General features: G+C 43.3%; 1 protein-coding gene across 6 annotated transcripts in view; it reads right to left on the bottom strand.

The window, feature by feature from the left end:
* Positions 1-23,683, bottom strand: part of CEPT1 (choline/ethanolamine phosphotransferase 1) — a 475,568-nt gene that overhangs the window by 30,090 nt on the left and 421,795 nt on the right. For all 6 annotated transcript variants that reach the window (XM_085600157.1, XM_085600148.1, XM_085600172.1 and 3 more), the window contains 2 exons: positions 12,998-13,156; positions 56-181 (listed from right to left, as the gene is read on the bottom strand). In XM_085600157.1, coding sequence (XP_085456283.1) covers positions 56-181; positions 12,998-13,156 — 285 coding nt within the window. The remainder of the gene's footprint in view (positions 1-55; positions 182-12,997; positions 13,157-23,683) is intronic.

Here is a 23,683-nt window from a genome sequence, read left to right as displayed (position 1 = left end):
ACTGTATTGGCTGATATTTTCAACTAAAATGCTTAAATAGGCACTTATTACTTACCAGAGCGATCCAGAGCACAATATATTCATTTACAAAGCTGTTAAAATATTGGTCAAGGAACAGGAGTGCTGGACCAATGAAAGCAGTGTCATGCAAATGCATTTCACTTTTTGTCATATGCGCAACCTGTAGAGAAAAAAAATGAATTTGCATTAACATTGGCAAGTCCATTACAAATCAAGTGCACTCACATGGTCCTACTATTACCAACTATATGTTACCCCTCCCAACAAAACCTTGTCACGATAAGCTCATCGATTAAAATCTCAAAAGGTTTTAAGAATAGAGTTCTAACAAAGTGAAAAAAATAAGTCCCTTTACAGCACTTCTTTCCATTAAAATATTTTGCTCCAAAAGGAGAACTGTCCAGCAATTAGCTGCAAAATACCTACATTTATTTGAATTCGAACAGATGACAACATGCCCTTTTATTATTAACACCTAGTATTGTCATAGATAGGATAACTTACAAATGGAGCAAGGCAGCAATTCATGTCGATAATGTTTTATTTATTTACATGTATTTAAAAAGTACAAATTGACTGCCAGGAGTATGTAAGCTCAAGAAAGAAACTAAGCAAATGCAAAAATATATCATACAAAAATAAGTTATAAAATATACAGCACAACAGTAATTAAAATCTTTTCTAAAAGTTGTAAAAATTCCCATAACAGACAGCAAATCCATTACTCCGCAGGAGAGAGGTCGATCGTTTGTTTCTGGGATTCCTGGATGGACAACAAGCAGACAAGTAAAATATGAAGAAATAAGTCTGCACCGAAAAATAGAAATGGATGGTGGGAAAGTAGTACTCCCAAAGGGATATGTGACGTAACAAAGCATGTCATTAACCCACATGCCGTTGCAACGCAAAACGTTACCCAGACTTGCTGCCAGGGGTGCGCTGGAAGTTGGAATAGTTTAATTTACTATTCCAACTCCAGTGTGTGCAACAGTAGGGAAGGTGTTGGGAGTTAAATCCTACACCTTCTACACACTGCTACACACCTTTTGCGTTGCAACGGCATGCGGGGTAATGGCATGTGTTGCAACTGCTGTTTCCCCTCCCAAGGTGTGACCACAGTTACTGTTTGGGAGACGCAGTGAGACCGGGTTGAGACAACCTGGAATTTTGCTGTAAACAAACCGTGTAGTAAAATTTAGTTTGTTCAGCATGAACATAGCTACATCTACAATGATCAAGACTATATGTAGGATGCAATATGTGTGGCTGCGTAAACACGCTGTGAATTATCTATCCAATGTCATTTAACTTCCATGTGCAATGGCACGAATACAGAAAGCAAAAGAAATCATGTAGAACTCGTATTAGGAATCTTGTTCACATTTTTAGACATGTTAGAGGAGAGGCAGAGCTGTACACCACAAACGAGATGTGGTCACAAAAACAATACATAGAAATTAAGAACAATTGACCAAAAAATATCCTAACTCCTAAAGCAAAAGGAGGAGATGATTTGCATTTTCAAACATATTAATAGCAAACAGAACAGGAAGAAAAAGGTATTCTTTACTGTTGCTATTTGGCCTTCAACGACAAACAGTCCACTGCATCACACACTGTAGACATTTATGAGGATTATGGCCGCCACTGCCTTATTAATCTCGAAACTAGGCCTGGGCGGTGAACTTCGCTCCATTTGTGGAGTTTTCTGCACTCCGTGGAGTGCAGAAAACTCCGCTTTACTATGTGCAGCAGAGTTTTTAACCCGCTCGCGATCGTGAACAGTAAGTTCGCGAGCAGTCGCTCGGGTAGAATTTCTACCCGAGCGGCAGGAATACCAACCCAAACTGCAGTTCGCACTGCACTCCGCCACTCACGGAACTTCGCAGAGTTTTTTTTGTAACTTTGCGGAGTTCCGCATTGCAAAACTCCGCGAACTATGCCCAGGCCTACTCCAAACACAACTAAAAGCAAGCACACCTGGAGAACTCTCTGTAGGCTGCAACAGCAGCAGGACCCCAGGAGAAGTTCTGAATTTGTTTTTGTTTTTTACATGCATAAATGAAGCGTGTGTATATCCACAAGCAAACCCACACATCTCTGTGGTATTTACAAATTTGTCAGGGCATTCTCATCGCAGAGAGCAGCTTTACTTAAAAATAGAAATGCACTGTAAATTCTGAATTCCAAAAGTAGATTTGCATCTGTTAAAGTGAACATTTGTCCACTAAGTTTAACTGTGGTGCCCCTCTGCTATCCAAATCCAAAATGTTTTATATCCAGTCTTTCATCCCATGACTTGCACTTTCCAAGAAGCCACAAGCTCTATCAAAAATTCCCTTAAGCTTTGTTTTGAAAGGTCTGAAACTGAATATGTGTTCCTGGTTTTTCCTTTTGTTTTTTTCCTTCAGCATTTAGAGCATTTCCAGAGGAGCAGAGACTTCTTTTTAATTCTCACCTACACAATGCATGTGTTGAACTACGAGATCTGTTTCCTAATTAGTAGGCATACAACCCATCCATAACATATTATTGGTTTTTTTCGTTGTCACTCTAATTTACAATCTTGGAATGCTTAGCTGTTGTATGATCCCTTACTTTCTTGTGTTATCTCCTCCCTATAGCATGGAACAAATACATCTGTTCTTCGTCATCTTTGTTATTTTAGACATGCAATGTGAATGTTTACAAGAGAGGCATTTTATTTTTTGAAGAACGCAATCTTAAGAAGCACTTTATTACTTTGGGTTGTCTTACTTTTAAAAGATGGGCTTTTATTTTACATTAGGTTTTCCTCACAATTCTTTATCATGCTTTAGTTATTTACACCCACAACTGTACTACTCTATGCCAGTTCACTTCATTCTGTGACACTCCAGTCTCTGTCCCTCTATGCCACTCCACTGTACACCCTTCTACCCTACTCAACATAATGGCACACTACGTCACTCCACTCTGTGCCACCCTATGTTACTCCACTTCACTCCACACAATGGTACACATTGTCACTCCACTCTGCGTCACACTACTCCATTCAACTCTACTCCATGCTACTCCGCACAATGCCACACCACTCCCCTCTAGGACACTCCACCCCACTCTACGCTTTTGACCTTACACTGCGCCACCCTGCTCTACACCACTCCACGCAACTCCAGGCAAATCCACTCCATGCCAATTCACTCTAGTCCACCCTCGTCTATGTCATTCTTTTCTATGACACTTGATTGCATGTCACACTACTAACATTTACTCACGCCGCTGTACAGCATGGCTCAAAGACATTAGCACAGCCACATAGGCGAAACAAATTGGCTTTGCCAATGCTTGTGTACATTTATTGCCAGAATCGGACACTCACTGACAGAAGAAGGACTTTCATCTGACTCATACCACAAGCAAAACACTGGACCACAGATTGTTTCAAAAAACAAGTTAACCGTAAGGTACTACAAAGCTAACCAGAAGGGATGACTTGAGCCACTAGGGTATTTGAGGGTTTATTCTTATTACATATTTGGGGGGGGGGGGGGATATGTAAAATAAACATGTATTACTTTTCACTCACATTACTCGATTCCTTTGTTCTGAAAATGCATGCACGTTCAACAAAGTAGATTGAGCAAGAAATTCTAGACTTGGAGGCCCACCTGGTCTTGAACGTGGATGAGTCAGTACGACACCGCCTGTCCCACAAACGGAGGGACAGGCGGTGAGGTTCGAGATAGACAAACGAGAAGCGGCGTTGAGATGGGTGTTCGAAGTGAAGGGGCGGATGGTACCAGAGTGCGTGACAGACAGTGAATAGTGCAATATTATGAGCGTCTATGCACCCCATCCTCCACAGGCACAATTGAGGAGGCGAGGGAGTTGCTGGCGGATCTTCGGGTGCCAGGTCTCGCAGCAGAAGATAGAGATCTCCTCAAGCAAAAACTCAAGGAAAGTGAGGTCACCCAGGTCATTCGGGGACTGAACTCTGGCTAGACTGGAGGCCCCAACAGCCTGTCCATCGAAATGTACCAACTCATGGCTGAGAAGGTAGCGCCCCTTCTCCTAAAGATGCTCTTGGGGGCTGTGAAGTGGGGTGTATGCAGAGAGACCAAAACATAGTAGTGATTCAGAAGGATAGGAAACAGCTGGAGGAATGTGCCTCTTATAGGCTGATTTCACTACTAAATGTGGAAGTTAAAATACTGGCAAAGTTGTTGGAGAACCGACTGACAAGTTATATGGTCATGGATTCACCCAGACCAATCCGGCTTTATTCTGGGTAGAAGCACCGCGCTTATCCGGAGACATTTGCATAGAATGTTGGGCAGAGCTGCTGAAATACAGGACGCCGCAGCAGTGGTATCATTAGATGTGCTGATGGCAACTGATACGGTGGCGTGGCCATTCGAGTTTGCAGTCTTTGAAAAACAGCGATTTAGACCTTGTTTATTAGCCTGGGTTAGACTCCTATATTCCGTACCACTGACCCAAGTGACAGTAAAAAGGGGTACTTCAAAATCTTTCCACTGCATTGGGGCACGAGGCAGAGTTGCCCCCTCTCCTCACTAATTTTCGTGCTGGTGCTCGAGCCACTGGCAGTATGGATACAGGGCGATCCAGTGATCAAAGGGATGCGTTGATCTACAGAGTGGGATGACAGGATCTCCCTTTATGCAGATGTCCTTTTGTTGTACATTGCAATCCTCAGTGACATGCTCCACAGACTACTGAACATATTTGACTTGTATCGTAAATACTCTGGATACCTTATTAATTGGGAGAAATTGTTAATATACATACCCTGGGGTGAATCCTCCTAACGCCTCTCCAGAGGCTGCGCAGTACGAGTACTCTCAGAGGGATTCCACTACCTGGGGATTTACATAATTAAAGACCCCCAACTGCTGCGCTTGAGAAACTATGCTCAGCACTGGAGAACCCAGCCGTTGTCCCTTTTGGGAAGAGCATCACTTAAGCTGATGGCCCTGCCCGCATCCTCTGTGTCCTCCATAACACCCCGCATCCAGTGCCACCTAAGTACTTTCGGTCGGTGGACGTCGTGGTTCGTCCACTCCTTTGGGGGTGGGTCTCCCGGGATCTCTCTCCCAAAATTGACCAGAAGCTTATTCAATGGCGGACTAGCGCTTGAAGCAATCTAGAAATACTACTGGGCGGACCAGCTCACAGTGGTCAATCATTGGGTCCATCTGCCCAAAGACGAGACGGCATACAGAGTAGACCGCTTCAACGTGCAACCAGGAGGCTATTTCAGAGCGATATATGGAGGGGATAGGAGCAGCTCGTTCCCGAACCAGACTTCAATTACACTACAGGTTTAGCAGGAGTCGCTGGCTGCCTTGTCCTGGCAGGATAAAATCACACAGGGGACACCGCTGTGGATACCGTGAAACTGGGACTATTAGCAAGGTAGCAGGGTTTCAACACATGGGACTTGATTGGCCTCTCGAGGGTGGGGGACCTGTGGGTGGATGCTTCCCTTTGCGGACTTAGACGGACTATCAGCTGGCACACTCTGAGGCTTTCTGTTATCTCCAAGTCAGTCACGCGTTGATGGGAGCACTGCCAAAAGGGAAGGAGCTCCCGGAATCTTTCCCCCTGGAGGATAGATTGCTAGATGACTATATGTAAAAGAAGGCGATCTCCCTCACATACACAAAATCCTTAACTCCCCGGAACTCGTCTAACCTACGGGGTAACTCGGAGGAAAACCTGGAACATCCAGAGGAGGATGAATTGCAGGAGGCAATGCCTTTTCCATACGATCTTACTTTAAACTGATACAGCTCAACATTTTCCACAGAACATAGTTCGCCTGCACTACATTGGTCAAAATGGGGAGGTTGGAGTCGGCCCTGAGCCCTTGGGGATGTGGGCAGGGGAGCACCTTTTATCACATGATATGGGAATGCCCGGCACTTCAGGAATATTGGGATGAGGTAATGTCCTGTATTCGGAATGTATGCAATATCGACATGACCAAATTGCATAAGTGATGCCTTTTGAATATATGGGCAGAAACATATCTTAATAGCAAAGAGCGCCTCCCTCTGGGTGATATTAGGGTTTATGGTTGCCAAACATAGTGAGTGGAAGACTGATGTGGACTGGTGCATGCTGGCAGAGAGGGCAGTCTACAAGAGTTGGGCTGCCCCGATAAATTGACCAAGGTGTGGGGAAAGTGGAATGAACACAGGGATGATTTGCATGCCAATTGCACACAGGGGCCGATAGAGTGATCCGATTGGTGGAAGATGACTTCTAGTCAGGGCGAGAGTAACTGCTGACCTTATTTGCCCAGGATCAGACTATGTATTCAATGTTATGTCATGCAAACGAATGTCATTGCACTGCAATGTTTAGTTTTTGCAATAAAAAGATTTGTAAAAACAAAAAAGGAAGAAGACTGGAGGGAAACGAGATAGTACCACCCAAAAAGTTGAAGCATAAGAGAAGCTGCTCTCTGAGCCCTATCTTAAAAGCGAGATGTTGCTAACGCATGGAAAACTCCATAAGTGACTGTGTTCACCTTAAAATGATTTTTGCTGGTCCACTTTGTTAGTGCATTCAATTCTCAATATGTTAAGAATAATGGTTTGATGCAAAATGATGCCCTCTGAATGTAATGTGGAGCCCCTGAGTCTCTTATATCTAACATAGATTCATTGGCTTCGGGCTTAAGGGAGAACCAAGAAGTGTTGCCCTCCCATACCTCAGGGGCTTGCATTACACTCTTGATTAGGAAAGATAGAGAGCAGAATGACAGAAGTAGCAGTAATGTTTAATTTAGAAGATTCTGATGGACGATGGTCTCTGCCATAATGTTGAAAAGACAATATAAATAGTATTTACTGTGTAGGGCATTGTCAGCTTCACGTCTACAATCCCAATGAAGAAAATACCTTTTCAAGAATAACCACTAGATAGTCTATAGTGCATCTGATGTGATTCTACAATACGTCCCTACAGCAACATTCTTATACTCTGTGACCTCATCAGTGCTGATAAATGCATTTATGTTTGCTTAATTAAAAAAGCTCTTTGAGACTGCTTACATCCAATAACTGTTTGGCCTATGGTCTCTGTGGTATCATGGACCACACCCTCAAATTAAGCATCGCTGCACTGGGGGAAAGCAGTTAAATGCTTTTCAATCTTCGCAAAGACTAAAGGAAATTCAGTGAGGAGCCCTGGTGAGGTTGCAACTGTGAAACGTTCATTACAAAAATAAAAAACCTTTGCTGCACTATAGGCTACTTCGGTGATATTAGGCAGTTCTGCTAATCCAAGAGAAAATTAGGTGTCCCAAAAGCCAAACCAAGGACATAAGCCACGTGTTCACTATCAAAGATTGTACACGGCTCGCTCTCCAGCTCAAAGTAGCATGCAAGATGTATGTCAAGCACTATGCATTTCCCAACGGTGTTTTCAGTACCCATCAATAAAAGCTAAGGGACTGCACAGTGAAGTACCTTTGCCAATAACTGAGAATTAACCACATACTGATATGTTGCATCTTTCCTAGAACACAATAATTAACTACTGGCTAGCAATACTTTATGTATCCTGTCAAAAATAAAGTAACAGGAAATTACAATCGGTTTAACTCCTACAGAATTAATCACTTGTGGTGTTTGGTATGCCCTGCCTAGCACACCACTATTAAATAACGAAAGCTGTGAGAGGTGCGCTGCTAATGGACAATGGTGGGTCATTTATAGAGGACATGTTCACTAAAGCTTATTGGCATATAGGAGAGATTGCACAATTTAAATTAAGACATCTGTATTCAATAAGAGAACAGAAAAGATATAAATTATTTTCTAATTTGAGAGAGACAGATTTGGCTTGGAAATGCAAGGTTAGTAATTATATGGGATATCAGTGGATACAGGAAAGTCCATGTCCCCCTAGGTTACTATTTGTTACTTGGGCACTTAGTAGAAAGTGCTCTGTGGTGCGGAGGGGCTAATTAGGGTGGTACCATGAAATTTCTTGTCCAAGAATTTGAGAATCTTTGTGTGGCTTGCTCGCCTCACAATCGATACGGCTTAAAAAAAATAAAAAAATAAAGGTTTACAACAGATTGGCAGTGCATCTGCTTAAAGTTAGGCGTAATATGTGCATTTTTAAACGAATTGCTAATTCGATAAGCAGCAGCATTTTCCATCAGCTGTAGTAGGTATAAAGTGTTTTTGAAGGTAAATAGTGTGGCCTTAATTAAGTCTAGACTGGACCGAGGCGTTGGTGACTGGAACATGGTGCAGATCAATTAATGGAAGAGGTGATCTCGAGGTTTTCTGCAAAACGCATACTTTAGATATTTTAGCTAGCTGGGAGTTAAAAGATAGTTTAGTATCGATATGAATGGCTAGGTCGCACACCAAGGCTGCAGGTTTTGTCACAGGATCCTAACTGATGGCATTCAAAATCTCTAGAAGAGGCAGCAAAAGGGGTTAAAGAAGTTTTTTTTTCTGCTTTGGTTAAGGTTCTTAAAATGAGTTACCATCTACCAAGATCTGAGAGGCAATCTGCCATTGGGGACTTAAGCACTCTCGAATTATTATTGACTGACAAGTCCTAAGATCACTCTGGTGTCATCTACATACATATAAATGTGTGCCCCAGCACGATGCGGCAGTTTTGTTCAAGGTACATTGTAGATAATAAAAAGTAGATGCAAAAGGATGGGTCCCTGAGAAACACCGCAACTTTGGGCTGGGAGCACTGAGGGGTAGGTAACACAGCTTATGGGTGCTCCACCAATAAAGACCTTATCCATTCATGTGCAGCTCCTTAAATACTAGTATCTGAAAGGCTAATACGAAATGTGTCAAGATTGATGGTGTTGAAGGCCACAGAAAGAAAAAGTAAGATAACTGCCCCAACACAATTTAACACTCAGTGGACATCATCAAGAACTGACAATTACCGATTTGGTGGTTCTGCTAGGAGAGGAACCAGTGTGTATCTGGAATATTATTTTGTTTAAGATACCTGTGGAATTGACTGATAACTAACTTCTCCTGAGGTTTGCCCAGGAAAAGGAGCAAGTAGTTAGGTTTGCAGTTATACAATTGTCTGGGTTTTTAACAAAAGGTTTCACAACGGCCATTTTCTGCAGCAGGAAGCTACCCCATCTCATGAGAAGTGCAACTCGGCATTGAAGGTGACTTTCCATGTGTCACAGTAGTTTCTCAAACAAGGACTTGTTAAATGAACAGCACCAGTAGAGCTGTACCTTCACGGTGTCAAGATTTGTCTCAGGCGCCACACAGATTCACAACCATAACACAAACTCTGCAGCTGAGCATTCAAATAATGCTGCAAGAGGTCGAGGGGTCAGGCTGCCATATGATAATACACTGTCAGCTGTTACCATGACAACAATCTCTCTTCGACCCTGGATGCAGAGCATGCTGGCAGCAGCTAACTGCTACAAGTTTTATTTTGCAATAGTTTAATATATACTGGCACTTCATCTATATGCTTTCATCTTCATCCAATAAATGGCAAGGATTTTCACCAATATAGTACAGAAAATCTAAGACAGGTGATCTTTTCATTCGTTTCAAGACATTTTGCCCTCTTAACTTTTTTATGTATTTAGAAAGAATTCGACTTACACTGCTAACGTAGCTATAAAATAACACATGGATTGGATGTTCATTAAATGCAAGTAAGTTTGAAACTGGTTTAAATATAAGTTTCTATCAGCCATGATGAAATTACGCCTAGTAGATTCCTCGGAACGTAGCGGCTGTTAAGTGTTGCTTCTAGTGCCTGTGCTGCACTCCACCGGCCGCGCTGGCTTGACACTTCACAGTGAAGGTGCTGCGGACTCCAAAGAACCGTGAAATAGATTGAGAACAAGGAGGCAATGCAGTAATGCGAGGACAATCACTTATTTGCATACGTGTCATGCTTGGCAGAGCTGTCCTTCCAGTGCTTAGCACCTGAATTATTTAGCTCATTTAAGACCTGGTCTAGGCCGCCTCTCTCCAAATGGCTACACTTACCTGGCGTACTAACTGCCAGCCGTCCTTGAATCCGTGCACGGTGCTTGGTTTTATGAGGCGCACATCGTGGACAGCCAGCCTCGTGTTCACCAAAGACCTTTCCCAGCTCTTCCCAGGATGGGATGGGGCCATGGAGGCTGGATCCCCACGGTGTGACGAGTTAGGAAATGGGTGTGGTTGGGTGCAGGGATACACAGTGCACTCTCGCTGATTGCCAAGCAGCCTTGGAAACCCAGGGCTTTCGCTTAAAGCGCCCAGGCGGTTTCCAATCAGCGAGGCTGCAGTGAGTCATCGGGGGTAGTGCCTTACAAACTGATGGGAAGGGCTCAAGTCAGGTAAGCCCTGTAAATCCTGCGCTCTAGCACATGTGCCTATTGGAAGCAGGGCACAAGTCCTAAAAATAAAGTGGGGGGACTAACCTAGTTAGGCAGTATGCAAGTGACATCACAGCGCTCAACATCACGTCGTGCGACCTCACGGCGCAGGACATCACACATTGCATCACAGGAATTGACATCATAGAAAGTGACATCACAAGCCACGCCATTACAGGAAGTGGCATCTCAATAAGTGACATCAGACCTAAAGCCCTCACATATATGTTTAGCAGGTCTATCGTGTACGTTTGAGCGCATTGCGAGGATAATAGCAAAGTGAGCTATGGAAGATATGTGACTTCTACACCTTGCAATCCCCCAGTTATATGTAACACATCCTGTACATTCATTTACAAACATATCATTTATTGTACCTGTAACATGCACGTGTCGATGTAAGGCGCTCTGACACCCTGTATTGGGATGAGTAGGGCTATACAAGAGAAAATAGTGGTACTTAAATTATTTCAATGCCTCCTTTGGTGTAGTAAGCTCTATATAAATGCAATTTGCTTTATGTAAATAATGGAAAAACCCAACATATCTGGCATTTTTACAGTGCATGGATAACTCCTAAACAGGGACTGAACAAAGTGAAAATCTGCCTTTCTTAAGTATGTGCGAAGTGCTAACAAGCTGTGAGCCTTTGTTTCCCCTCTGCTTCATTTGCATCAGGTGAGAGGCTCCTGACTGCTCCCAGCCAAGAGACTCGGACAACAGGAGGCCAAATGACCCCTCAAATTCGGCCCTTGTTATGGGCCCAGCAGGAGTCTTAAATAAGAAAGCCCTGTCCCCGCCTGCACGTTGTTGCGGATCGATAGCAGACAAAAACTAGGCCTGGGCGGTAAATTCCGTTCCGCTCGCGGAATTTGGGCAATTTCGCCTTCCGCGGAGAACGCAAAATTGTCCAAAAATCTGCGTTCCGCGACTTCGCAAAATTTTTTGCTTTTTCGCGTTCTCAAAATGCGTGTTCGCGAGTTATTTCCCCCCCCCCCCCCCGAGTACGCAAACAGCGATTGCGAACAGGAAAAAAGCATCGCGAACAAGCAATTCCAAGTGTTCAGAGATTTTTTACCGTTTCGCAGAGATTTGTGTAACGCTATTATGCACATTCCGCCCACCCCTAACAAAAACGTGCAGGCGCTGCTGAAAGTGTCCTGGTGTTTGGAAATTACACTGGGACGAGTTCAGCACATTATTCAGAGGGTCCCAAATTCTTGGCAGGGGGACGGTGTTCACCCTGTGAAAATAGTGGGTGGACCCCATCCACCCGCGTGTACCCCAGACTCATGCTTAGATTGGAAGTGCCTAGTTTTGCCTGACCCTCGCGCAGAGCGAGGATCACAGGTTTAAGGACTTAAATATGCCTAAAAAATATACCAGATAGGAACTGAGGTAGAAATTGAAGCAGGGGTTGGGCCTACTACCCTAATCAAGAAAAAGCCCCTGGACTCTAATTGTGAAATCAGTTTTAGACAACTGCTTAATATATGGGATACCTGCGAGGTGATAGAAGCTGGGCGTCATGAACTCCAGCACCAATGTATTTGAACAGCTATATATCTGTGTGGTTTAGTTAGCTCCAAAACAGGAATGGAAACGGTAATTACATAGTCGTCGCTCTAGGTAAGACAAATTGGTTTATCAACTTTGATGGCTTTAAAGGCGGGTGAAGACAGGACAGGGACAAAAAAAAAAAAAAACCTGCCAAGTGGGTTGAATCATTACTTTCTAAATTGAGATTAAAGCTTCAAGATTTGGTTTAAACAGTAAAGTTGACTTTATTAGATGTTCAAACCAAAGTTTCAGATGTCCTAAGAGGACTAGGTTTCTTTTCCCTAAAGCACAACAACTGATATCTAACGACTGGGAGAGTTTAGTAGCAGCGATAGTAGGGTGAACCAATAAATTAGAATTAGCAGTTGTAGGCAGTACCCAAAAACAGGATTATCCCGTTAGAGACTCTTCTTACAGAATTAAGTTCTGTCCAGTCCAGTGCTGGTTATCATATCTGGCATCCCAGAATTTAGTACTGACTAGAGAAATACCACATGCCACGCCTAACACCACAAAATTAATTACTGGCCAGGGATTCATTTTTCAGTGCAACCGTGAAACAGTACGCCACTTCACAGCACTGAAAATGTGTTTGACGTCAGAGTACCACCTCTACCCACTATACATGAACTACTGGCTTCATCTCATACATTATAGAGGGGCTCTATTCCTCTTCTTCTCTTTCCTATTTTATGTCATCACTTTAAGTAAGCACAATTATAAAACGTAATTTTTCGGTGTCAAACTTTCGGGGCTTTCTTGCAAACCCCAGACGTTTGTATTATAATTTTCGGTAATAATACAAAACGCATTCAAAACACAAACAGAAGTATTGATTGCTAAATTTGGATTTGTTCTAGTAGCTTTCATTTCCTGTCCAACAAATGGGATTTGCGAGACCGTTCACCAAGCACTCCCATGACAACGTGGGGAACTGAACGCAGAAAATACCATAAACTAGACATGATCTACTAATGCTCAATAATTAGAAAAATATCAGACTTTGACACTTACCACAAGTTTATTTGTTACTTTGGCCGACACAAATCCAAAAGCAAGTATATAAAGGCAAGGATGTTTTTCAAAAAGTTGAACTGCAGATTTCTTGTAAATCATCGCTGCTAGTGCGATGACCGATCCTATATGGAGCATGGGTGAGAGGACGCTAGTTCCCTAGAAAGAGAAACTGCTGTTAAAAATGTATGGAAACAATTAACGTCATATTCATTTCATGCAGTAGTGCTCACTAAGCAATAAACCTTTTAGGGGGCGGAGCACATTACAAAACGAAATGGATATTTCATTTTAACAATACAATGTGCAAATTAAATCTCCCCTTCCTTATCATTCAAGGAGAGGCAGCCCTAAACGGGCTGCTATTTTCAAAACTTCTCAGAATGGCTGAAGCCCTATGTGGATTTTCCACACAACCGCAAAATCTTACATATTAAAGTTTTTAGAAACCGAAAAATCAACGTTTATTTTTCCGATTTGTGCAGGGATTGTAAATTTACCCTTGTAGTGCCAACTTTTCTAAATTTCGCAAAATACTTCTATAGTTTCCACAACGAGCGCTATTTCATTGCTACAACAGTACGGACATAAATGACTACACAATTCTGCAAAAGAAAATGTTGCTGCATAATGGAGCAATGTTTTGTTTTTTTAAACACATGCAAAAGTAAAACATAACAAGCATTGGCATAGCCAATAGGTCTCGCTTTTGGGACCTTCTAAGTATTTAGTTATGCAGGTGAATATCCTTGGTGCAACCACATCAACTGTTGCGTGGCTAAACACTTATAAGGTCTCAAAGGCGAGACCTATTGGCTATGCCAAGTCTTGGTGTGGTTGTGTGTGTGTGGTTGTGTGTGTGTGGTTGTGTGTGTGGTTGTGTGTGTGTGGTGGTGTGTGTGTGTGCTGGGGTGTGTGGTGGTGGGTGTGTGTGGTGGTGGGTGTGTGTGGTGGTGGGTGTGTGTGGTGGGGGGTGTGTGTGGTGGTGGGTGTGTGTGGTGGTGGGTGTGTGTGGTGGTGGGTGTGTGTGGTGGTGGGTGTGTGGTGGTGTGTGTGTGGTGGTGTGTGTGTGGTTGTGTGTGTGTGGTTGTGTGGGTGCGGTTGTGGGTGCGGTTGTGGGTGCGGTTGTGGGTGTGTGGATGGGTGTGGTTGGGTGTGGATGTGGTTGTGTGTGTTGGCTGTGTGTGTGGTTGTGTGTGTGGTTACATCGAGTTTGTGGAAAGAGAAAGCACGTTGTAAGTCAAACGGGCGCAACAAAGCATTAACACAACAACAAAACAAACAAGATCACTTAGCGAAGACTGAGTGCTGATAATGGATACACACAGCCGATCATCTTAAGAGTTCGATTGCAGCCAATGTGCACTCAAACCTGCCCCCTCCTTGTGAGTTGCACACCATATTTCATGAGTTGTAACTGCTGCACCCACCATAGCGCTTTGAGATCTAAAGCGCTACATAGGTCTAAACGATTAACCAGTCGCCAACATGCTGTGATTTAAAGAGAATGTGCCAAAAGTTTGCAGCTTCCTCATCCTGTCCTCATGAAAGCGCCAACGAAAGGACTCCCTGAATGGTGCAACGGACATGAAGCAGCCGCTGCGATTAGAAATAAACACTGTGAACATTGTCCAGTATCACAGTAACATTTCCTTAATGTTCTTTAAGTCACAAAACAGTAATACTAAAAGCATCTCAAAATAAAGGAACACAAACATCGAGTTTGTGGAAAGAGAAAGTACATTGTAAGTCAAACGGGTGCAGCAAAGCATGAACACAACATGTTCTTTGATGTTCTTTGAACGAGAACATCAAAGGGGCGCCGTGAAAGTGACCGCGGGCGCTTAATGAGCATGACGAGGTTTGCCAGCCTCTGCTCCTAAGTTCGCGCACATGCACTGTAGCTCTAGGCTGGCCATGGTAGCATTTTTTGAGCCCTCACGAAAAGTCTCGCCAGACCAGCGCATGCGCTGGGTTAGTCGAGACCTAAAAATGGAAAGGAACGCCTTGGTATCATGTTGTGCATTTCCAGAGTCTGTCAATAATTGTTTACACATTTCCTCGAGGTTGAATTTTCTACATGCGGTGAGACGGTCATGAAATGACTGAGAACTAGAGATAGTATCCTTTCAGCTGATAAAAAATAACCCCCACCTACGTGCCCAAAATCACACACCAAGAGATCGTTTCCAAACAACTAAAACAAAGTAGATACATCAGTCTCCTCACCCTGCAACTACTACTTTTACTTCTTCCTCTTCCGTTCCTTTTCACTCCTCCTTCCACTTTGTGTAATGCTGCACGTCTACATCTCCTTCCACCATCCACTTCTTTAATTTTTAGGTCGAGTCTAGACAGCGTATGTGCAGCTCTGCGGGGCATGCTGTGTTTCAGTAAGCGGGATTTAATTCCGCCCCTCGCTGGCGATTCGTTCAAATGTGTCTCGTTTGTAAAAGCTTGCTTCCGTTTGGTTTATGGCCTATATTTGTCCCACATTTTCAGGTCTCGCTCCTTTCCTCGTTAAATGGCCTATTACGTGTATCCTCTCTTTAAAGCCTTTTTACCTTTGTGTTTGCACACTATTTTATTTTTATGCAGGCTGCAGCATTTTTTAAAGAATGTTCCTTTTTGGTCTCTTTAGTTACATAACCCTAAGCTAGATGTGTGCAGTGTATTGTAGGTTAATTATACTGTTTTGACTAACCCAGTAAAGCGTGCACTTCTTGTAGATAAAATAATTTTTTCCAGTTTTATTTAAACTACTTTCACGCGCTAATTCAAAGCCTATTAGCAGATGACAAACATTTGTTACTTCCTCACATTTTGTAAACGTGACCACGGGGTTTCCTTCATTTTTAGGTCTCGCCTGAGCCAGCGCATGTGCTGTCTGGCGAGACTTTTAGTAAGGGGGCTTTAAAAAGCTCACCACACGCTTTTGCTTGTGGCCTAAAGCTTGCAAGTACGCGCGCGGTTACGCACACCAGCGCCATCTGGCTTTCCTCTCGTCATGCTTCTCGGCCGCGTGGCCAATGCTAGTTTATTTTTAACTTTCAGCGTGAGGCGCGCGCGCTTGTTTCCTTTCAGACTTAATCCACTGCCTTGGCTACAGCTGCTTAGAAGGTCACGCTTTATATTTACAAAAGGCGCTCGCGCCACACAGTGCTTTAACTTAAAATATGGTGTCAACACCTATTGTATGGGCACTTTAAAATGAAAGCGACGTCGCTGTGTAGCGAGCGCTTTTTGTAAATATAATTATTTTCATTTGTTCAATGCACCCACAGCGCGCTTCATAGTTAACCTGGCGGCTGCGTGCCTTTGTTTTGTGCTGTGCATGCCGCTTTAACTTTAATTTAGTTTATTTGTACAATGGGTAATCGCCCCTCGCTCAGACAGCGGTGTCCAGACGATGTGGCACGGTGGCCCTCAGGCACGCTGCTCCACAGCCACTGCTTGCTGCCGATGACACCACCCCCGAGCCCGGGGAGCAGAGCAGGCTCATCTCGCTCCAGTATTTTAAAGGGGGGTGCTGCCTACACATTCGACATTAGTTCCTGTGGGCACAACTTCATTTCAGATCTATTTTTAAGTCCGACTCAAGCAGCGGATTCGTTAACAAAAAGAAAGCAATTCTGAATCAAAGCAGCAGCCCCGAGAGTGCAGGGACATCTCGGAGCAGATTTCGTGCTTACACAAGATATTGCATCGACTTCCTTAAACCGAGGATTTAAAGGCAAGCCTCGCGTACTTTGTCTCATCGCGGGCTCCAAGCTTTTCATCTACTATTTTACTTGGATTTAGACTGGAGACGAGGGTGGGGGTTGACAGGGGAGGGGGCAGTGGCAACAGTGCTGTGGAGATGGGTAGTTTGGTCGAATGTTTGCTGGTAACACATTCAGCTCAGGGCTTTTCGGTGGCGAGCTCGAAGCCTTCTTGAATCCAGGAGGTCACTCTTTGCACCTTCTGATATTTCGGGGAGGTTTATTGCACATCAGTGTATGCCCACTCCTCCACAGCCCCGCGCTGTGCTCTTTAACCAGAGAGGAGAGTTTGCGTTCACTCGAAGCTTCTCACCCTGGTGTTCATCAGGGGCAATTACAGCATCATCTGGACAGATTCTTACGCCCCTGGAGTGTTCTAATAGGCTGCATGCTGGGTCAAGAGGGGCGTCACCGTGCTGCTGCCCACCCTGCTCATTGCCTCCTAGATGGGAAAGGGGTTGCGTTTTTATGTGGGTGTTACCTCTCTGTGCTGACAAACATCAGTCCCACACTTTCGTTTGCTACACCTCCCCGTACTCCTGGTTCCGTAGCCTGCATCCTCCTTGCAAAAGGCTGGACGATTACAGAATGAGCGCCGCAGGGAGATGCAGGCTGTGGTGGGAACGCTGCCCCCCCCCCCCCGCACCATATCCAGCACAACTAGTGCTTGTTTAATATAGGCAAAGTTGAAAATATGATTTTGAAAACCCCGTTCACTATAACTATGTGGATTTGATTTTTGACTTATCATATGTAGCACATCTCCACAGGACCAGTGCAAGCATCTTGTAAGGCCTTCAGAAGTCCTGGCACACTACAAATTGAATATCTATTGCACAGCCTGTCTTCTGGGAAAACCCCATATGCAAATCTTACTGTGTTGTACTAATGGTAAAAACCCGTTCGTTAAACAGATCAGACGCCACAAGTTCAGCTTTCAAATGCTTCAAACTTGTGCTACCCATCTTCAGTGTAATGCAGCTGAATGCAAAAAAAAAAAAAAAAAAAAGCATTGACATAGCCAATAGGTCAAGCCTTTGGGACTTTATAAGTGTTTAGTTATCCAGCACAATATCCTTGGTGCAACAACATCAACTGTTGCATGGCTAAACACTTATAAGGTCCCAAAGGCACGACCTATTGGCTATGCCAATGCTTGTTATTTTTGTTGCAGACTCCATTTTCGTTCTCGTAATGTTCTGTTATTTTTGGGTTTGTTTGACACGTATGCGATACACTTATTCCAGAAGCAAGAATTTGCTTAGCTTGATTAGGAGCTGGGTGAATTTATATGTTTTACTTTCTGGTTGTGCACTCTTATTTATGTGCAGGGTTGATGAATTTTGCACAGGACTCAGAATGAGCTCCTTTCTATATTCCTTCTATATAATAATGTCGCTAATACTGGCATTTGCGCCTAGCGAGGTAGGGAATGGTCCCCTACATGGATCGGGACATTCCAAGTCCTCTAGGCAGTGCGGCTAATTGCTTCTCTGGTCCCAGTCATAATTCCTCATTCTTAGTCCTCTAAACAGTACTGCTACTCTGATCCGGTCGGTAATTTCTCATTCTTAGTCCTCTAAGCAGTGCTTCTATTCCCAGTTGTAACTCCTCATTCACAGGCCTATAGACAGTGCTGCTAGTTGGTTTTCTGGTCCCAGGGGTAATTCCTCATTCCTAGTCCTCTAGACAGTGTTGTGCCTGCTTCTCTAGTTCCAGTGGTAATTCCCCATTCTAAGTCCTCTAGGCAGTTCTGCAGCTGTCTCTCAGGTCACAGTGGTAATTCCTCATTCTTAGTCCTCTAGGCAGTGATGCTAGCTGCTTCTCCGGTCCAAAGTAGTAATTACTCATGTAAGCTCTCTAGACAGTGTTGAACCTGCTTCTCTGGCCCAGTGGTAATTCCACATTCTTAGTCCTCTAGGCAGTGCTGCTAGCTGCTTCTCTGGTCCCGTTGGCAATTTTTCATTCTAAGTCCTCTCGACAGTGCTGCAGCTGCTTCTCTGGTCCAGTCAGCAATTCTCACATTTTAAGACCTATAGACAGTGCGGCAGCTGCTTCTTTGGTCTTGTCAGTAAATTCTCATTCTAAGTCCTCTAAACAGTGCTGCCGCTGCTTCAGTAGTTTCAGTGGTAATTCCTAATTCTAAGCCCTCTATACTCTTCTAGTATAAAACACAATATCATTTACAACACCAGTAGCTCTTCCACAAAAGCGAGACTTATTCCACTTCAAATGCTTGTTCCTTCCATCTCAGACACCTGAAACCGAACATTTTCGGACTGTTGCTTCCCTGCTGATTCTAAATAACTGCTTCTACTGAACTCGGTTATTCAGTGCATCTTTACCATTAGGTAATTGTCTTCCTTTTGAAACTATCATTGTTTGCTTATTCTAACCAATGCCCTATTTCACTCTTACCATTACCCTCGGAAATACTCAGAAGAATTGTATGTTTTCGAATTTACAAATAACTAATCTTTCTGCATTACGGTACAGTTTTCTTTGCACATGCCCAACTGAAACAATTTCTTAAATCTTGGTACTTTATTCTTTAACCTAGTCATCAAAACTTCCTCAGTTGGTTCCTTTGAACTTATTTATCAGATTTGACGTTGATAACTTGCTCTCTTTTCTAGTTTTTCTGCCTTTGGATTCGGTCTCAGATCTGAATGGGTTCATCCTCAATAACCTAAGTGCTCCAAAGCGGGTGGTTCTGGAACAATACCCATTTTTACTGGCTTTACCCTTTTAAAACAGATCATATTTCCAGTTGCATGTTAATGTTCTAAAACTTTCCATCCCTCCCTACTTATGCTTGTTTTTAAAGATTTTATTTCCATTTCTTCACTTCCGAGAATCACATGCACAGTTGCATACGCCTTTCAGTTTCTAGTATTTAAGAAAATAAAAAAAATCTAAAACGTGCCTTTACCCCAGCTTTGCTATTACTTGCAACTCAATTTTCAGTCAGGCTGAACTACCTTCGGTCTCTTTATGTTGGTCTGATGTTAAAAGCATTTCTTTCCTTTCAATCTTTTCTTCTGTCCCCTGTTCATATATTATTTTGTCCAAGTTATTACTCAGATTTTTCCTCATCTTTACAACCTTCATTATTACTCTGTTATCATTTTCAATTTAAATATTTAAGCATAGCCTTTACAGGAGTCAGCGCCGCACTGCTCATGACTCATGTTTTCTGTTTTTTCGTAAAATGTCTCAATGTTCTATCCACTCACCCTCAAGGATTTCTATACTGTATTTAGACCCTGTTCCTTCATGTGCATACATATATATACACACACACATACATATATACACACACAAACACACATATATATATATATAAATATACACACATATACACACACACACACACACACACACATATATATCACTGAAAAAAACATAGGTTTCAGGGGCGTTCTAGTTACCGGACTTTTCACTCGTACAAAACCATTGAAATTCCCCCGTTATAGTTAGTTCAGCTAACTATAACTCGCGCGCCCGCAATGCACTGCTGATGACGTCACATATTCCATCACTCATGACATGGTCAGTGACATCACTCATGACATCACTGATGACATCTCAAATGACATCACTGATGACATCACTGATGACATCATCCAGTGAATGTGTGGTTTTTTGAAAATTACATATGTTTTATATATGTATATCTCAAGGTCGATGGAAGAATACATGGGTATATAAGTGTCTAAATGGATGATTTGTTTTTGAAAAACTGATTGTATAACTGACTGATTAAGTGTATCTTAGTGGATACATGGCTTAGTGAGTGATGTATAAATGTGTAAATATCTGTATCAGTCTCTCACTTTGTGTATAAGTGGCTGCATGGGTTGGTGAGTAGCTATATGAGTGTCTATATAGGTTATTAGTTGGTTTTTTGAGTATGAGTGTCTGAGTGTCTGTATGGTTCGGTGGGGGGGTATTACGTAGTGCATAGGTGCATGAATGAGTGACTCACTGTTTGTATGTGTTGAAGACAGCATGTGTGCAGGACTGTATGGGTGGATGAGTGTGTGCATGGGTGTGTTAGTGAGTGATAGACTGTCTCAATAGTGTCTTTATGAGTAACTACATATGTTTTACATATGTTTTAAACTAGTATATGTGACTATTGGAGTATATAAGTGAGTATATGTGAGAGATTGAAAGAGTTCCTGTATGAATAAGTATGTGTTTCTATAAGTGAATGTTTAAAAGACTAAGTATGTGTAAGTTTCTGTAGAAGTAAGTGTGGTGGTGTAAATATAACTGTATATGCAAGTAAATGGATGTTTGATTCTTTATTAGCATGAGTGACTATGTGTGTGAGTAACTCTATGGATGAGTGGCGTTTGTGCAACAGGATGTATAGGTGTGTGAGTACATATGATGAGTGAGTAAATGTATGAGTGACTGTATAGGACTGTTGGTGAATGAGCGGATATGTATGTGGATCTTAGAATTACTGAATAGGTTGTTGTAACTGGTATTGGTATGTCCACTGTTTTGAACATTGTAGTTTCTATTTTTGAATGTGTGTATCAAAGGTTATATTAGGGGAGAGGAGGTCTGCCACTCTATCACAAGGATGATGTCATCAGTGATGTCATTTGAGATGTCATCAGTGATGTCATGAGTGATGTCACTGACCATGTCATGAGTGATGTAATATGGGACGTCATCAGCAGTGCATTGCGGGCGTGCGAGTTATAGTTAGCTGAACTAACTATAACGGGGGAATTTCAATGGTTTTGTACGAGTGAAAAGTCCAGCTAACTATAACGCCCCTGAAACCTATGGTTTTTTCAGTGAATTTCAAAGGTTTTTTAAATGCTAATTTCTAACTATGCCTACAGAGATGGGACATGTGAAGAAAGAAGAAAAAACGCACAGAAAGAAAAAAAAGAAATGCAGAAAGAAGCAACAGAAGTCCTCAAAGACGAAGAAAAGCGCAGGAAGAAGGATAACGTGCAGAAAGAACAAACAGAAGAGCAGAAAGAAGCCTTGTTGCAAAATCATCCTGTACCCTCAACTTTTTCACACGGATACTGGTGGTAACTGAGTCTGACTATCCAGTCCTAGAGCCAGAGCTATGTTAAAAGACACTCAGAATACAGTGAAAACACCTACATACACTAGGGAACACTATGTGTTGGGGTCCCCCTGTGATCAGCATGACCTCCTCTGTAAGCCCCTTGTATATAATAGGGCAGGGGATTAAAACTACCTCTTAAAACGCGCCACAGGGCGTGTTTGCACACGTCACCTCAGGCCCCGTCCCCTCCCTTCACCACTGAGTAAACGCGCCCTGTGGCCGTTCTAAGTTGAGAGATTAAGTCCCCTTGAATCCCAAGGGTCCCTAGGGTCAAACTAGCCCACTAGGTACCTCCAGTAAGCGCCACAGAGTAGCGTTGCATAGAGGTGTAAAAAGGGGCGTGACCTCAGAACACCTGTCTGCAACGCAGCTCCCTGGCGCACACTGTAGATACCTGTTGGGCTAGTTGGCCCTCAGGGACCCTCAGTATTGAAGGGGAATTAATTCCCCAACTTACAACTGGCCAGGGGGTGAGTTTGCAGAGTGCTGCAAAGAGCGGGCGTGGCCTCCAGCGCGATGCCGGGCTTTTTTTTTTTTTTTTTTAAGAGGGAGGGCTGTGTGGCCCCCCCCTTCTTTTTCTAATTTACTGGCCCTGGGGACCCCATCCCCCAGGGCCTGCACCCTAATTTTTTTTGTTGAAAAATAATAAATTTGGCCCTCCCAAGGCCTTAATCGGCCCCAGGGACCCCAACCCCCGGGTCATGGCCTTTTTTTAATTTAAATTCTTTAGGAGGGGGCTGCGTTGCATCCCCTCCTCAGGCCACTTATGGCCCCGGGGACCCCATCCCCCAGGGCCGGCCTTTGTTTTTTATTATTTTAAAAATATATATATTTATAGAAACACCTAGGACATGCTGGACAAACCGTATGTACCTATCACCATGACGATTTGCGTGATATTCATTAGAAGGCGACTATGCATAGAATGAATCCACATGGAATGTATTTACACCGCTAGTGAAGCTCTGACGTGTCTGACGCCCTACCGTGCCTAATCCAGGCGCCCCCGCCAGTGGGTACACCCTTGTCGTTTATTTATACAAACATGGTTAGCTATTGACGGGCACATTTAATATACACGCACACCAAGCCATTCAAAGGGGATTCGACGAAAATTCGACCAAACTATGCAAGAAACCCCCCTCACGGTTAATAAAAAACACATCCCCCGCCGGATGTGTAATACTTTTTATTTTACTCTCTTGAAAGGAGACGAACCTCACTTGAGAGTCACAGCGTGCTCCTGGCTGAGCCCAATGCTATGTTACACCCACCAGTGCCCGCCGATTGCCTCACACCTCTGTGTTGTATTCCACCAGCTAGTGCGTATGCTATGACATTCTCTAGCCCATGTGCACTGTAACACCACCCCGTGCATATGTCATGCCACACTTGCCTTCGCACGGGTTATATTGCCCCATCTAACGTGCCTTCCTCGATGCGTATGTTATAACGCACAGCACTATGCCATACATATTACAATCTGGGATCCATATCTTTGTCACAGTGCATATGCAACGTTACACTCCCCAGCACATATTTTATATTACAACTTTAGAGACTAGTTATGTTACACAACACTGCCCTGAGCATATTACACTCCAAGGCGCATATCGCATAGCACGCGATAGTGCCTGTGCTATCTCGCGCTCTCCAATGAATCTGTCATTGCGCACAATGTATTGCATATTATATTTCACGCCCAGGTTCATCTTATATCACACTTTTTGGTGCATAGTTTATACCATATACTACATCTAGTTTTCATTTTCAATCGTGCTCTCAGGACTATGTTCTATATAACACTGCGTCCACCTACCC

Source organism: Triturus cristatus, chromosome 1_2, assembly GCF_964204655.1.
Source record: "Triturus cristatus chromosome 1_2, aTriCri1.1, whole genome shotgun sequence".
Lineage (NCBI taxonomy): Eukaryota > Metazoa > Chordata > Amphibia > Caudata > Salamandridae > Triturus > Triturus cristatus.
This window is presented reverse-complemented; position numbering and strand designations above follow the sequence as displayed.